Source organism: Quercus lobata, chromosome 8, assembly GCF_001633185.2.
Source record: "Quercus lobata isolate SW786 chromosome 8, ValleyOak3.0 Primary Assembly, whole genome shotgun sequence".
NCBI classification, from domain to species: domain Eukaryota; kingdom Viridiplantae; phylum Streptophyta; class Magnoliopsida; order Fagales; family Fagaceae; genus Quercus; species Quercus lobata.
The window spans coordinates 64,019,348-64,034,851 of record NC_044911.1 but is presented as its reverse complement, the minus strand read 5'-3'; the positions used below and the strand labels follow the sequence as shown (position 1 = coordinate 64,034,851).

Sequence of the window (15,504 nt, the reverse complement as noted above, 5' to 3'; positions counted from 1 at the left end):
ATGTGCGACGCGATGTGCAAGCGATCTCCGACGAGCGATCTGCGAGTGATGAGCGACGCGATGTGCGAACGATCTCCGACAAGCGATCTCCGATGAGCGACGATGTGCTTTGGACTGATCTCCGATGAGGGGCGAGTCGAGTCGGGCGATGATGTGCTGGAGTCCGGACTGCGACAGTGCGACTGGACCGATCTAACTTCTAAGGGGAGGTGTTGCTCACTTGCTTTGTTGCTTTGTTTTTTAGGTTTGCTTTAGCTTTAGTGATTTCTGGTGTACTGATTAACTGATTTGAGGTTTTTGATTTAGTGATTTGCTCTGTATTGGGGTTTTGGCTTTTTTTTTTTTTTTTTTTTTTTTAATCCGTGGGTTTGCTTCTCTGTAATCCGTTGGGCTCTGTTGGGCTTGCCGTGGGCTTGATGTTGGGCTGCCATCCGTTGTTTTGCTCTATTACAATTTTTTTTTTTTTTAATTTGAGGGTGTTCTTATTTTTTTTTTTTTTTTGAGGGTGTTCCTTTTTTTTGTTGAGGTCCTATATATATATTTTTTAAGGGTAAACAAATAAAAAAATTTAATTATTATATATAAAAAAAAAAAAAATTTCAAGTCAGGGTTCCTGGGAACACCCTGACCATAACGTGGCGCCGCCACTGGCTACCACAATATATATATATATATATATATATATATATTGCACCCTTAACTCCAAGAAGAAGTATCATACACATACACATATATTAGGTTAGAGTAGATTTTATCTAAGATTTAAAAAAAAAAAAAAAAAACAAAAAAACAAAAAAAAAAAACTACAAGGCCAAGATAACATTTGAAAATAACATTTCTTTGATGCACGATAGTAACCACCATAAAAGAACCTATGGGCTATGGAGGCAAAGAAAGAATCACCATCGAAGAATCGGCACTAAGACCATACATATAAAAAGCTGGCACATTGGCCCATAATTAACTTATCAATCTGGGCCATTAGGTGCACTACTAATGGTCAGTTAACCATTTACAAGTCCTGTCCATACATCATATATCTCTAAAATAAACGCAAAAATCTCCTCTTCGAGTCTCTCTCTCTCTCCCTCTTTGACTCTCTCTCTCTCTGCATCATGTCTGCTTCATCGGATTCAAGAATTCTGAAAATAGGCATAGTAGGCTTTGGCCCCTTCGGCCAGTTTCTGGGAAAGACCATGATCAAACAAGGCCATATTCTAAGGGCAACTTCACGGTCAGATTACTCTGAACTCTGTGCCAACTCGGGTATCTCATTCTTCAGGTAAGGTACATGTATGCAAGTGTTCGTATACTATATGATATAAGTTATGTTTTTAAAAGTCCTAGTTAGGCCAAGTATCTTCTTTTTGCTGTTGGCTATAGAATACAGTAGCACAAAGATTTTGATACATATTTCTAAGATCTTGCATTCAAAGATCAGATTTTTCAAAAGGAGCACCAACCATTTCTTTTTTTCTTTTCTTTTTTTCAGAACAAAAGGGTGAGAAAGGGTCTGTAAATTTTTCTTCTTCTACTATATTGATTTTAGATTTTTTATTTAAACATAAATAACAGCCTTACACTTGTCTAACATGCAAGAAAAAAGACCCTTAAAATGACATGAGTTAATACATATGAAATTACAACTTTTATAGGAAGCTACAAAAACGTTAAATTTTAACATCTGCTGCAAATCACTAATCCATTTATCTCAATCACTACTAATTTTATTTGTTTTAAGAAAATTTAATTACTAAAGTTTCACAGAACATGGTTTATTTTAAGTAAAACTTAATTGCCAGAGTTTGAAGAAACTTAGAATATTGGTATGATTAAAACTAAAACCCATAACCTCAATTCTCCACAGACATAGCACAACAGTAATATGTATAGACTACCGACAGTAGGGAATTCGGGGAATTCTTTATGAATTCCTTTGTATATTATGTGGAACATATGGAGAGAACGGAATAATAGAATCTTTGAAGGGGAGGAGCGTTTTATTATCAAGTTGAAGCGCGTTTTCCTCTGTATTTATTTGAATGGAGGACCACTTTGAGTGGTCTTGCCATAACCTCTGTTTTAGATTTCGTAGATTTATGTATTTTTGGGTAGGCTTTTGCTTTCCTTGTACACTCCCTGTGTACCAAGGAAGTTGTTTTCTCCTTGTTTGTATTTACCAATAAAAAGAAAAAAACATATTCCTTAATTCACTTTGTATTGTTACATAGAAGGCGTATTCGTATGCCTATTCAATGTGCATATTACATATCCTATGCACTTTCAGGGAAGTAGGTGCATTTCTTGAAGCCGAAAATGATGTCATTCTGATATGCACATCAATCCTATCTCTACAAGAGGTTCTCAAATCAATGCCATTCCATCATCTGAAACGGCCAACACTTTTCGCAGACGTACTCTCAGTTAAAGAGCATCCAAGAAACGTTCTATTGCGAGTATACTTACACATTGATACCCATTAACATTATTATCAAAATTCTTTCATACATTTGCTTACATATGTTTAAACATGATCACATATGTATTTTGTGTTGAATAGGTACTGCCACAGGAGTATGACGTGCTTTGCACTCACCCTATGTTTGGACCAGAGAGCGGGAAAGATGGGTGGAAGGATCTAAACTTCATGTACGAGAAAGTTAGAATAAGAAATGAAGCTATCTGCTCAAGCTTCCTCCAAATTTTTGAAAGCGAGGTAACTTCTAATAGTATTCAATACTCCCATTATCTCCTATTTCTATTATCTCTTAAACCTCTTAAAAGTATTAAATACTGTAATTCTCCCTCTTCTTACATATATAAGAGACCCCTTTATAAATTTAATTAATAGAATTCACTATATGTAAATGCCTGTGAAAAGTTTATAACTAGTGAAATTAATACGATGCCTTATTGTCAAATGTTTTGTAGTGCCATTACATGACTCTCCCAACAGGGAGAACCAGGATTTGAATCCTCCCTAAGTGACTTATCCATATACTAGTCATGAGGATATCCAGATAAGTGGGGGACACGTTTGATGGTTCTGGGATAACCACCAGTCAAAACCTGTACTTCCTTTTATTTTTTGGGTCAGACAGTCAGAACCTGACTAAAGGGAAAAAAGATAAGACATAGCCATATATGTCTTTATCGTTTTTCTTAAAATTATTATTACATGGGCCACATATTGACCTGGCTAAAGTTCCAATCCAATCCTGTCCAAAAAGTTTGTTATAGAAAACTCCAATCAGAAAGCAAACCCGTGCATAATCACCCTTCCACTTCCATCTTTTGAACCCAAAAATATCAGACACAAAAGGATGCAAAAGTCTTACAGATTTTATTTTATTTTATTATTTTAAAGGCCTTACACCTACAGTTACAGATTTTTGTTTCTTTTTTTTCTTTTTTGGTTTTGTTTAATTGTTTCAAAAGATGGTTTTGTCAACCAAGACGTCAAGTTCTAATAGTATTTTCTAACGAACAATACAATTGGGCAAGACCAAAACATGTCTAAAGTTAAGCCATTGCCTCTTCCCAATGTACTTCATCCCAACTTCACAACTATTCACTCTCATTTTTTAACAACTAGCCCAAACACTGCAATTCTCTTTTAATGAAATATTTCGTATTGAACTCTTGAATAACAACACTATATATCAGGGTTGCAGAATGCTCAAAATGTCTTGCGAAGAACACGATAAATTGGCTGCTAGAAGCCTGTTTTTAACTCATACCATTGGCAGGTAAAGCCACCTAATCACAATTGTAAAATTACTCAAAAAGGCCATCATTATAAAACTGAAGCTTCCACTTTGCAGGGTTCTGTCAGAAATGGAGATCCAGTCCACATCTATAAACACAAAGCGCTTTGAAACACTTGTTCAGTTGGTATGCTCAATCAGTTCTAGTTCCTATAAATATTCTCTTCTTTCTTCCATCTTCTCATCAACTAAAAAAGTTGAAAAAGGATATACAATGAAGAGACACACTAATGTTACACTATATGCAGAAAGAGGGCACCATGAACGATAGTTTTGATCTGTTCAGTGGGTTATTTGCACATAATAGATTTGCCCAGCAAGAGGTATGGACCAGCTGCCTATGTTTTGAAAATGTCTTTAATAAAATTCCAAACACACACTAGCTTGATAAATTAACAGTTGACTCAATATGTCATGCAGCTACAAAACCTTGAACTTGCATTGCAGAAAGTTAAACAGAAGCTGATAGAGAAGATGAATGAGGAGAAGGATTTGAACGATTCTAAAGACGTGGAGTACTCTCATTAAGAAAGATGTATTAATAGATATTGCTTCAAGCTATTTTCTTGTATTTGAAGGATAAGCTTTGAAGGATAATCTAAACCTTTTATTTTTGGGGGGTATAAGTAATGTAATATTTTATTAATATAAAGAAAAAAAAAGTCACCCAAGTATACAGGAAGTATACAAAAGGGGACCTTACAATCAATCACATAAATCTAGCAAATCAATAACAGATCATAAGGATTGACAACGTAAAATTGACATCCAATCCAAAAAAGTTCTAAGAGATGACACCAATGAAGGATAATCTAAACCTTTGTCTGAGAATATTGAAGTTAGAGAACTTATCCAAAGTACCACTCAAAAGGCTTTTTTTAGAAGAGAGAGAGAGAGAGAGAGGTAAGTTCTTTATTGTTGCAAATTGATTCACGTCTGGATAGAACCTGATACAACAGGTGGTAAAGATCCAAACCATAAAAGACTCTCAGTTGCATATTTTGACAACAAAACAACTACCCAAACTTAAGTCCCAAAATTTTGGGATTATCTATGGATTCTCAACAAACTAGAACAAACTAGTTAGGGTTGACCACATTTATAGTACCACAATATGTATATGTAGTGGATTTTTTCATAATAAAATGACTGAATTTTACAATGGTTGTCAACCTAACGCAAACCTCCTTTTTCTGGTCTTGGGACCAACTGTTAATGTTTTGACACTAAGCATTGGCATAGGTGGAGTTACACTTTTCTATTTTGACCTATTTAATATTATCCCACAGATGTTGATGTTGAGATGCCTTCCTGTTATCCAAGCAACATATTTATACATGAATGTGCTCAAAATATGGAAATTAGTTGACACAAATTACTGAGGGCCATCACAATCAAAGTAATAAATAATATACCGGCTGGAATTTATCATTCAGACCACCAATGTACACTTACTCCTGAAATGTACCAACTTAAATACAGGATCGTTTTGGCCTGTATCGGCTGTTTCAGCTTGTTTCAATTGTTTTGGTGAGTACTGTATCATTTGTTTTTTCTTTTTTTCTTAGTATATAATGAACAAATGAAACTTTGAGTTAGTGTATTTTATCTTTTTATTAATGTTGATCTAAGAATCTTAAATAATTTGTTTTGAATTGAGATTATATGAGTATATTTGTTTATATAATGATGAGTTAGCAAAAAGTAACTCCTATTTAATGCTCACAGGAAGGTGTCCTGCCCTTATATTTACCAAAATTGGAAAAATTATATTAAATCTACAATCAGGTCATGGAAGAGATGTATAAAGCATAAAGACCATAATTTATTTCTCTCAGATCTCTCTACAACAACTTTTAAAGAATGATATACAAATTAGTATGAAATTGAGAAGTCAGATTTCACCTGACACCTCATTGATTCTTGATTTCATCAACAGTGACTTCTTCTGTGTTTTTGCATCCCAATGCAGCATGACTAGGAGAATCTGGTATTTCATAAGAGGGCTGTCCATTTTTCTGAGCTTGCAGTCCAGTAAACCGTGCAAGATCAACCCATTGCTGCAGCATTAAAGTGAGAATATTTTAAACCAATATTGAGGAAAAAGAATTATTCATTCGGTAGGATTAGGAAAGATACCACCATTAAAATAACTGTGCAATGCACATTCTATCAGAAGCACGAGCCCCAACACTCATTGCAAAATCAACAAAACTCATCAAAACTAAAAAATATAAATTCTTTTTTTTTTTACTTCTTTTTTTCCCCATGCTTTGGTCGTGTTATACTCTTAGTATGCTTCCCATGTACTTGGGTAGAACTCTTTCTCTTCTTTTAATAAATTTGTACTTATCAAAAAAAAAAAAAAATTATTGATTTTACAAATGTTTTACATTAACAACAAGGCATGGATATCTTCCTCACAGGCTTTCTTCTCTTGTGACAAGCATATGTACTCTAATAACATAAATTACGTAATTTCATATACATAAAAATATGTGAAATTAAGTTTCTGTAATGGTTCTTACAAAGAATTATATGGCTGTCCTAACTTCATATGATCCATCCAGAAAGGGAAGAAAATTTATTAAGCAAAACATAAATATAAAGAGTAGAATATATAGAATATTAAGATGATTCTAACCTGAGTTCCCCAGTAGGAGTTGATTGTCCTAACAAAAAATGATAGCATATTTACAAGTAATATTTGAGAAGAAAACTCATCAGAAATCCGATGCTCCACTATCCCAGCTATAATCTGCATTACAATTCGTTCTGACGTTATTATCAATCTAAAACAGATACACAATTAAGATGCAAATATTTATATATTTTTAAGTGTCAGTTGTGTAAAGAGAGAGAGCTGTCTGCTAGTAAGTACTTTTTGATAACTTGGGAGCTTCATATTTGTTTCACAAACAGGCTAATGTGAAGCTGATACCAAGAAAATAGGTTGAAGCATAAAAAATGACATCACTCAGATGACACTTGAAATGCCACTGAACAAACTATAGTGTTAAAAAGATGTAATTACATAGGAAGTGGAAATGGTGCATATTTGAGGCTTTACAAAATTTTGAAATAATAAATCTATAGAAAGGGTTTGGGGGAGGGAAATTATTACGTACTCCCAAAGTACAACGACATGGTACTTCCTCCTCTCACACGAATGTTGGCTCCTACAATGAATTTATTTTTTAAGATCCACCATTAATGTGAGAGGAGGGAATACCACGTTGTTGTACTCTTGGATTACTTAATAATTACTCTTGGGAAAGGGGGAGAGGAAAAGAAACAGAAAAACATACCAACTCACACGAATTAATTTTGAAAGGTAATATATTATATATCCGTGATAATAATCATATGATATGCCTTATATGACATCAAAGTTCCAAAGAGATTACAATAAATATTATGCAGTTACCTCTCAGAGTATACAAGGCAAAATGCCATCCTTCATTACATTTAATAGTTTAAAGATGCATATGTATTATATCCATATCCATTACTTCTTTTTTTCCTGAATAATATCCATCTTTACTTCATCAATGATTGATTCAACAGAATCATCTCAGATCATTTCTTAGAACATATTTCTAATGTAATGATAATGTAGCAGGCCCTTCCCAATCAAAAGGAAGCCAGGTGTTTTTCAATGCCTTCAAAAAAACTGTCATTACTATATATATATATATATATATATATGTACTTTAGTTACACTTACGAAAATAAAATAAAATATAAAATATAAAAAATAAAAAGAAGAAGAAGAAGAAGAAGAAGAAGGATGTATCTTTATCACTAAATTATTTAAATGCAAAAAAGTTGTAATAACAATACTAAAATACAATTGATTAGTACAAGCATCTGAAACTAGTACTCTCTCTACCTGATAACGTAGATTTGCTGAAGTTCCAAGAAAGCATCCATAGACAACTGCTGTTTTGAGTATTGGTGATCTTTTAGTACGTTGATTAGCAACCAGCGCTGGATTGAGGAACCTATGAATTGCATATAAAACATTCGAGGCTGCCACAGCTCCAATACTGGAAATAAATCCTACACTAGCAAGTTTCAAACCACCAAAAAGCACCGATGCAACTCTATGACTGAGAATCCAATTCTTCCCAGCAGGATTTTTTTGAAATGCATTATCAGGGATGGACCCAAGGAGACCTTGCAAAGCATCTATGCTATCAGGAACATTTATCTCATCAGCACGTGAAAGGAACGACAGGGTTGGAGCAGGAAGCCAAACCGTAAAAAAATCAACAACCGTTCCCCTGACAGTATCCGTAATGACATAGTCAAGCTCTTCAAAGAACTTTTCTTTACGCCTCTCATACTGTGCTAGAAGAGTAGTTGTTATAGAGATAGCTTCTTCTATAGCTAATCTATGCAAGAATTTAGGATCTGCCAACAATCTTTCCCTGAAACCCTGCATCAAGATGAGCTATGGTCAACTTGTGTGCCTATTCAGACTTTCCTTCTCTATTTCTTCATAACATCAGAAGATAAACAATTGGTATGGTCCAACAATGTACAAAATTTTATAATAAAACATAGAGAAAATTCTCTTGATCAAATACCAAAGTAAAATTTTCACGTTCACAAACCGAAATACCTGGAAACGATGAGTCAGTTCTGAAATAAGAGGATATTTCTCCAAATCAAAGAAGTTCTGTAGTACCTCTGGTGATACTAAACCAAGATCAAGTCCTTTTTGAAGGTCCTGAAAAGTATATCAACATTAAGGACTTCATAAGACAAATGAAGTTCATTAGGGAGATGACACTTAATAAAAACATTCCTAAATTGCAAACCTAACAAGCCCACCACATTCTACAACTTCCTGCCATTATATACAGAGTAATTATATCCAAATACAACCACCATCACTGCCAAGCCTTAGTCCTAAATTTTTGGGGGAATTCATATAAGTAACTACTACTGTTTTAAGTCAAATAATTTAGTGATTAAATTTTACATTAGTCATCAACCTATCAAATCATAAAAAAGAAAGGACAAATATTTATCTTACATTGTAAAACTCAACCCAGTTCCTCAATTCATGGAACATGTACAAATAATATCTCTACACATATAGACTAGTACAAGATGCCGTATCATGTGACACAGTATAGATTTTGGTTCACCATCAACACTGGCATAAAATATCAATTCCAACCCACCTTATTGACAAGAACAGGTTATTGTTTGAAGTAGAGAATTACCTGATTATTGGTTACTTTGACTTGCAACCAGAATAATCCATCTATCAAATTCAAAATACTAATTTGATTTTAAAAGGTAAATTTCAACTGATTCAGCAACTGTTGTTTACACAATTAACTCACTCAGTTGTTCAGATTGTCATTCTTTTTTTCGTTTCATATTCTCGTATTGGTGTACATGCTATGCTTCTCTTCAAGTTTTATGATAGCTAATTATTCATTTCATATTAAATATAAAACCAACTTGTGCATCCATGAATCTCAACAAGGTGACACCACTAAACAAGTCATAAAGAACTTCAATGATGACAATTATCTCAACTTGTGGAAGTCTTCAGAGGAACAGGTTGGTCCTCCAAAATTTTTGTTGCTACAACTATTTGTGTACATTTATGGGAAACTTTTACTCATACCAATGTTACTAAAAATTGAAGAAGGAGACAGTGGTATAATTTCAGCCATCTCCTCTGGAATGACACCCTAGAGTGCATCGTCTGAGCTTTTCTACACCTCAACCTACCATAGATAGAAATTTAGAAGTTGCAATTGAATTTCAATAGAATTTCCGTGCTAACTTTTACCATAATTTGAGAAAAGACAAATAACTTGCAGATCTTCGATCTTAATAAACATAATATGTGCATGAGGAGACAAATGAAAAAGCCACAACTATTTAATTTGACTATTTGAGTACTGTAAATTATTCATAGAAGTAAGAATTTAAATGGATAAGGTTTGTCAACTAACCAGCCCACTCAATAATAGTTCAAATTCCTTTTTCTATATGATTCTTTGTCAATACTTAAGATACTTTTTGTGTTCATTATCGTGAACATGAAGTAATTTTCTCTTTTTATAAATATTATTAATTATCAAAAAATAATAATTCAAATTACAGGACCTCAGATTCTAAATAGTACATCCAAAAAGAAGACAAATGTAAGAATCAACCAAGTCATGCAAATCAATATAAGGCATCATTTTTCCATGAAAACCATTAAGAACTAACCTGTGGAAGGGCATCTCTCCTCCTGCCAGCTGCATTCATTACCCGAGCAATCTCAGCACGATCAAAACAATTTCTACTGCAGGGACTGGCAGCAGAATACCACAAGAAATCAGCAACCGGAACTTCTCCCTCTCTCCTTATTTGTTGCCTTTCAGGATCAAGTAATATAACCACTTGGTTTTTCTTTTGCATCTTTTTTGAAATTCTTGCCGGCAGCCCAGTCCCCCTTGATCCATACATAACATGGCTTGCACCTGTTACCACTACTAGCATGCCAGTGGCTCCTCCATCCACCATGGTTTGTAAAATGATCTGGGACATGCTATATTCCTCTACTACTCTTATTTGTGCAGATAGGTATGAGCTTGGCCCAAAAGGAACAGATTGATTTGGAGAATTCATATCAATTGGTGATCTGCGTGAGATGGAAGTGAAGCCTGAAATGAAGCCCGAACCAGCTGGAGGGGCATATACTTTACGATCAGCCTTTGAAAGCCCACGAATTCCTTCTGCTTGGACAGTTCTTAAAACCTGTTAATATCAGAATAATTTTCATGTTCTCCAAAGTTACTACATCAAGTCATGCATAAGCTGAGAGAATAAAATGAAAGTAGTGAAAGAACTATGCCATAGTGGTGGACAATCAGACCCATGGCAGCTATAAGTCATGTAGCATTTATAAACTGTCAAAAGCCAAAAGACCATTAGAAGGTTTGCATTACTACTATGGTCCAACATCTTAAAAAAATTACATAATAATGTATCATATTTTAAAACCAGGGCATACTCAAAGTTCTTGCTTGGAGTGATACTATAAGCAAATAGATTACTTTGTTTTCTATGTGCATATATCATCAGTTCCCTACCCAAGACAGTATAAGGAACAACTTAGCAAGGCACCTATTGATTTATGTGAAAAAATGCAGGAGTACCTTTAGTGGTGTACCACAAGCAACAAGCTGAACTCCATTATCGCGACAATAGCTTAGAAGAGGCTGATACTCCTGCCAGCATTGAGGCGGCCAATGTGATGCATAAGACTTCAATGTTTCTCCATCTATTCTGCCATCATGTAGATCTTGACATAAGCAGCAGAGAAATGTGATGGATGAAGAATAAAAAGGGAATATGTGTTACAAACTATTCAAAAACTGCACAAACATCTTCATGTTCCACAGCATAAAGGATACATTATCTACTCATACACTATGAAAGACACCCTTTTATGATATTACAGTAACAAATGCAGTGTGTTAGCACTTAGCAACTAGCGCTTTGCTTTTTTCTAGGGTCCATGGGATATTATCACTCCAATTCCAAGTTCTCAATTCCTTCAATTGGCTAGAGGCAAGTCCAAAGGGTTATTCCTTCAACAGGTTCCCTACATTATCAAAAAATTACTACTTCAATTCTGAGTAGTAAGTCATAATTATTGGTTTATTGTATCATTACCTTATTTACCTATTTACTTTAGCTGTCAGAACTATAAGCCATGCAAACTGGGTTTAGGATCTTCAATTTACATGTCACAGTTCTAACATAACCTTGTGGAGTGTAAAGTTAGTCCAACCATTCATAAATTGAAATCAGCACTGGTTAGTGAGACATAAATTGTCATAATCAATTCCTAACCATTCATTGAAATTCTTCTAAACTTAAATGAAATTCTCAAGCTTCTTAACTAGTAATAACTAAAATAATACATTCAAATTTACAAGGAATTTGATTCATTTTAAAGAAAGAGAAAAAGAAAGAAAACCTTTTATCCATGTACTGATTGAGTTGGTCCTGAAGATCACAAGGAAATGCCTCAAGAGCCAAAGAAATTGACCTATCAGACTCAGACTCAACGCACCGTTTCCTCAAGTTCTTAACGATCTCGAGCTCCAATTCCTTATCGTCCCGAACAGGCACGTGCTCCGCTTCCCCTAAATACACAACCCTCGCGTTCATCAACTTCTCCCACACCTTCCTCTTGTCTTTCCCCACCGCCACCGGCTCTCCGATCACCGCCGCGTCGTAAATCCTCGAAACCACCACATCATCCTCCGCCGCGGATTTCGCTTTCTCCGGCTCCTTCATCGCGGGAAGGTTAGGCGGATTATCCTCCGCACGCGCCACCGCAGATCGGAGAGCATACGCGCCGGCGGTGAGGACCGGAGCCAGTAAGACATGCCGTCTCGTGTGCGCGCTGGCGGAGAGTTTTATTACGTGGCGGCGGTTTCCGGCGGGGATTCGCCGGAGAGTAGAGGTACCGGTTGTGTGTAGTAGTAGTGGTGGTGGAGTGTCCAAGACAATGTAAGTGTGGGGTTTCATTTTTCGCGGGCAACAATGTTTGAGCTGTCAGGGACTCATGGCTAACATAGAGAGTCAGAGAGATAAAGAGTAGTAGTACTATTTTTCAGCTTTGGATGAGTTTTGTGTCACTGTCATAACTACGTGTTTGTTTTGGCGCCCTTTACATGTTTGGAATTTTTTGGCGCCACATAAATTGGTAAAATACGGGTAGATTTGATCCCTCTTTCTTTTTTTTTGCCGGGTAAATGAGGGGATAGAATCCCGAGCCATAGCTATACAATAACACCGGGTGACACTAGGCTACAAAAGCCCAATGGCTCGTTTGTTTTATTGTTTATACTCCATTTGATACGTATGATTGTCTTGTTTTTAGGCTTTAAGTAAACAAAAGTCACAAACGAGTTTGGATTGGATGTTTGGACAGTAAAAGTACATGCACGTGAGCATTCATACAAGCAGACACTCCATTTGATAAGTACGATTGTTTTATATTTTACCTATTCTATCTTCAAAACCAAATTATCTATTTTAATAGTACATTATTCTCTCTTCTTTTTTTTCTTGTCAAGTAAATTTTTTTTGAAATAAAAGTATATTTTTAATTAAATAATTATATAACTAAATTTTAAAAGAAAAACTTAAAGAACAACATCTAATATACAGTACCTAAATTTTATCCTTTATATTATTTTTAAAAAAATATTAATTTTTTTTAAATATTTTTCTTTCATCATACACGACAATTATCACAGTTACTAAATGAAAAAATAAAAAATTTATACAATTACTCCTTCACCAGCAAGATACATAAATAAACAATAAAAAACTAAATGAAAAATTAGTAGTATCAAGATAAATTTACACAATTACTACTTATTATCACAATCATATATTTTTACACAATTTTACATGTACGTGTAATTTTTAAATTTAGTTAACTAAAATGTGATACTTTTTATGTTATACAGGAGTTTTAACTCATGAATTCGAGTGTGTTTAAATACTGCTTATCTTGCTGAAATTGAAAACTTATTGCTGAAAATACTGTAAATAAAAGTAAAAGTTAGTTGAAATAGTATAGTAGGACTATGAATAGTAACAAAAAGTGAAGTGAGACTCATAAATAATAACAAAAATAAACTGAATGGTAAAATAATTTTAATTTTTTATCCCAATCCAATCGCACATGAAATTAAGCAAAGACACAGCCAAACCACAAAGCGAAAAGACTAGCCTAAATTATACATTCTTGGTCTCTAAAAAAAGAAAAAACCAAAAACACTGCATCCTAGGTTGCTGCTGCATTCATAGGAGTAGGGAGAAATTTGACATTGTAAAGGTTAACGAATTTATTGCTAGTACATAATCTGTTTCAAGCTGGATTTGGGTGTAATCCCGAGTCGAGCAAGTCGCAACCTAGAACGAAAAATCTAAAGTTTAGTAACTAATTAGTAATTATCCCCTCAACACATCCCTATCCTATGTTTTTAACCGAAAAGTTTATGACTCATTTGGTACATGTGTTTAAAAACTAAAAATTACGGTTGAAAAACATGTGTGGAAATACATGTGGATGAAAAAATAAGTAAAAATACGTATAATATTATTTAAAAACTGAAAATTGTTGTTTGAAAACACAAACCAAACACCCCCTTAATAATTTAAATACCCTACTCATTGTAACTATCAAACTGTTAAATCTTACTTGGGCTTTAGTCAGGGAGAACTCGTTGGTAACAAGGGCCCTTCCACTAATGACTAAACGACGCAAAGGGCCACCAAGCATGAAGCAACTAATCCTGGAACCAAAATTTACTGGTTTGGCCATCACCTATTGCCGTTTAGGTTCTAGAGTAGCATGTTTTTGCCAATAAGAATTGCACCCCAAGTATGGGATATGCCGCGAAGTTTTTTGTCAAATTTTTAAAAAAATAGAAAGACAATTATTACATTTACATAGTTTGTACACATTTGCATGAATAATTTACAATATCGTATACTGTTAATACCGTATACTGTTAATACAAATATGTGTTATACACATTTATTTAATTTACAGTGTACGTAAAAAAATGAATGTAAAAGCACAATTTTTCAAATCAATTTTTGAAAAGTGACATTGTTGATTGTAATGTGCACTATGCAGCTTTATAAGGAGCTTAAATGACTAGGGAGTGTAATTTTAGACCAACTAAACTTGGTGTTGCCCCGCAAGAAGTCTCATTTATGTTGGCCTTAATATGAAGAAAAAAAAAAAAAAAAAACCCTTATATATGTTTTACTTTTAAATTTTAATCATTCTTTAACGCCAGAAACTTTCTTGCCTTTCAAAATTAAAATTAAAAATAAAATATAACAATAATGTATTCATAATAAAGTTATTTTTCATTCAATCTTAAATACTTCTAAATACCTTCTCAAAAAAAAAAATTTCTAAATAGGTTTCTTAAAAATAAATAAATAAAAAATAAAAAACTTCTAAATAGGATTTGTGAATTTTCTCTGTACGAGACAAAACAAGGATCAGGCCCAATCCAAACAAAGATGGGCTATTAAGCAAGCCCATTACAATTAATTTATAAAGACGGGTTATCAAGGTCAAATTTCTTATCCTTAATGACTCTTGTAAGGACACGATTCGTAACGAACCATAGCGGTGTGGGGTTCGCACGTAAAAAAGCCCAAAACAATATCATTTGTAGAGCATGGGTTTAGAAGGCTAGGCCTTGGTCACCAGATGGTGGGTTTTTCGTGGTATTCGTGCGTGTCTAGGTTATCTTCACCCATGGAGTCTTTCTCCTGGAGGTGGGCTGGGAGGTTCTGGTTTTTGGCCATTTTTCCCAGTCTCTTCTTTAGGTTACTTATTTTTCCTTTTATATTTGCCTGCGTTCATTGTCCTTCGTCCACGTATAGGGTCAACCTTTCCAATATTGATACTTGTCCCATCAGCCCATACTCAAAGTCGTTGGGGGTGGTTGTAAAAGCCAAAGAATGCGACTCTGTCAGGTTCAGAGCATTGAATGGCAGTAAGGGCAGCTTTCCCTGGATATTTTAGATCTTTCTTCCAAGTTTCAGTCCTATACCGTTTTTACCCCTCTTTCAGGGGGGACTTTGGGTCTGCCGAGGACTGAACTGCCCTCGGCGGTATCCAAAGGCTATCTTGTCGAGCTTGGGCCATAGCCCTCCTTGGCTT

General features: G+C 34.6%; 2 protein-coding genes across 2 annotated transcripts; one reads left to right on the top strand and one right to left on the bottom strand.

Annotated features, from left to right (window-relative positions):
• Window positions 1–1,079: 1,079 nt before the first annotated feature.
• LOC115954823 (arogenate dehydrogenase 1, chloroplastic) lies at window positions 1,080–4,413 on the top strand. The gene is made up of 7 exons (XM_031072775.1): window positions 1,080–1,282; window positions 2,288–2,456; window positions 2,561–2,716; window positions 3,667–3,749; window positions 3,825–3,894; window positions 4,016–4,090; window positions 4,188–4,413. The coding sequence occupies exons 1-7, from the start codon at window positions 1,116–1,118 to the stop codon at window positions 4,293–4,295; spliced, it is 828 nt and encodes a 275-aa protein (XP_030928635.1). The 5' UTR covers window positions 1,080–1,115; the 3' UTR covers window positions 4,296–4,413.
• Window positions 4,414–5,566: 1,153 nt separating this feature from the next.
• On the bottom strand, window positions 5,567–12,426 carry LOC115957556 (protein RETICULATA-RELATED 5, chloroplastic-like). The gene is made up of 7 exons (XM_031075828.1): window positions 11,773–12,426; window positions 10,946–11,075; window positions 10,014–10,544; window positions 8,395–8,502; window positions 7,660–8,208; window positions 6,412–6,525; window positions 5,567–5,827 (listed from the first exon to the last, which is right to left on the bottom strand). Exons 1-7 carry the CDS (start codon window positions 12,327–12,329, stop codon window positions 5,681–5,683), a joined length of 2,136 nt encoding a protein of 711 aa, XP_030931688.1. The 5' UTR covers window positions 12,330–12,426; the 3' UTR covers window positions 5,567–5,680.
• Window positions 12,427–15,504: the final 3,078 nt, after the last annotated feature.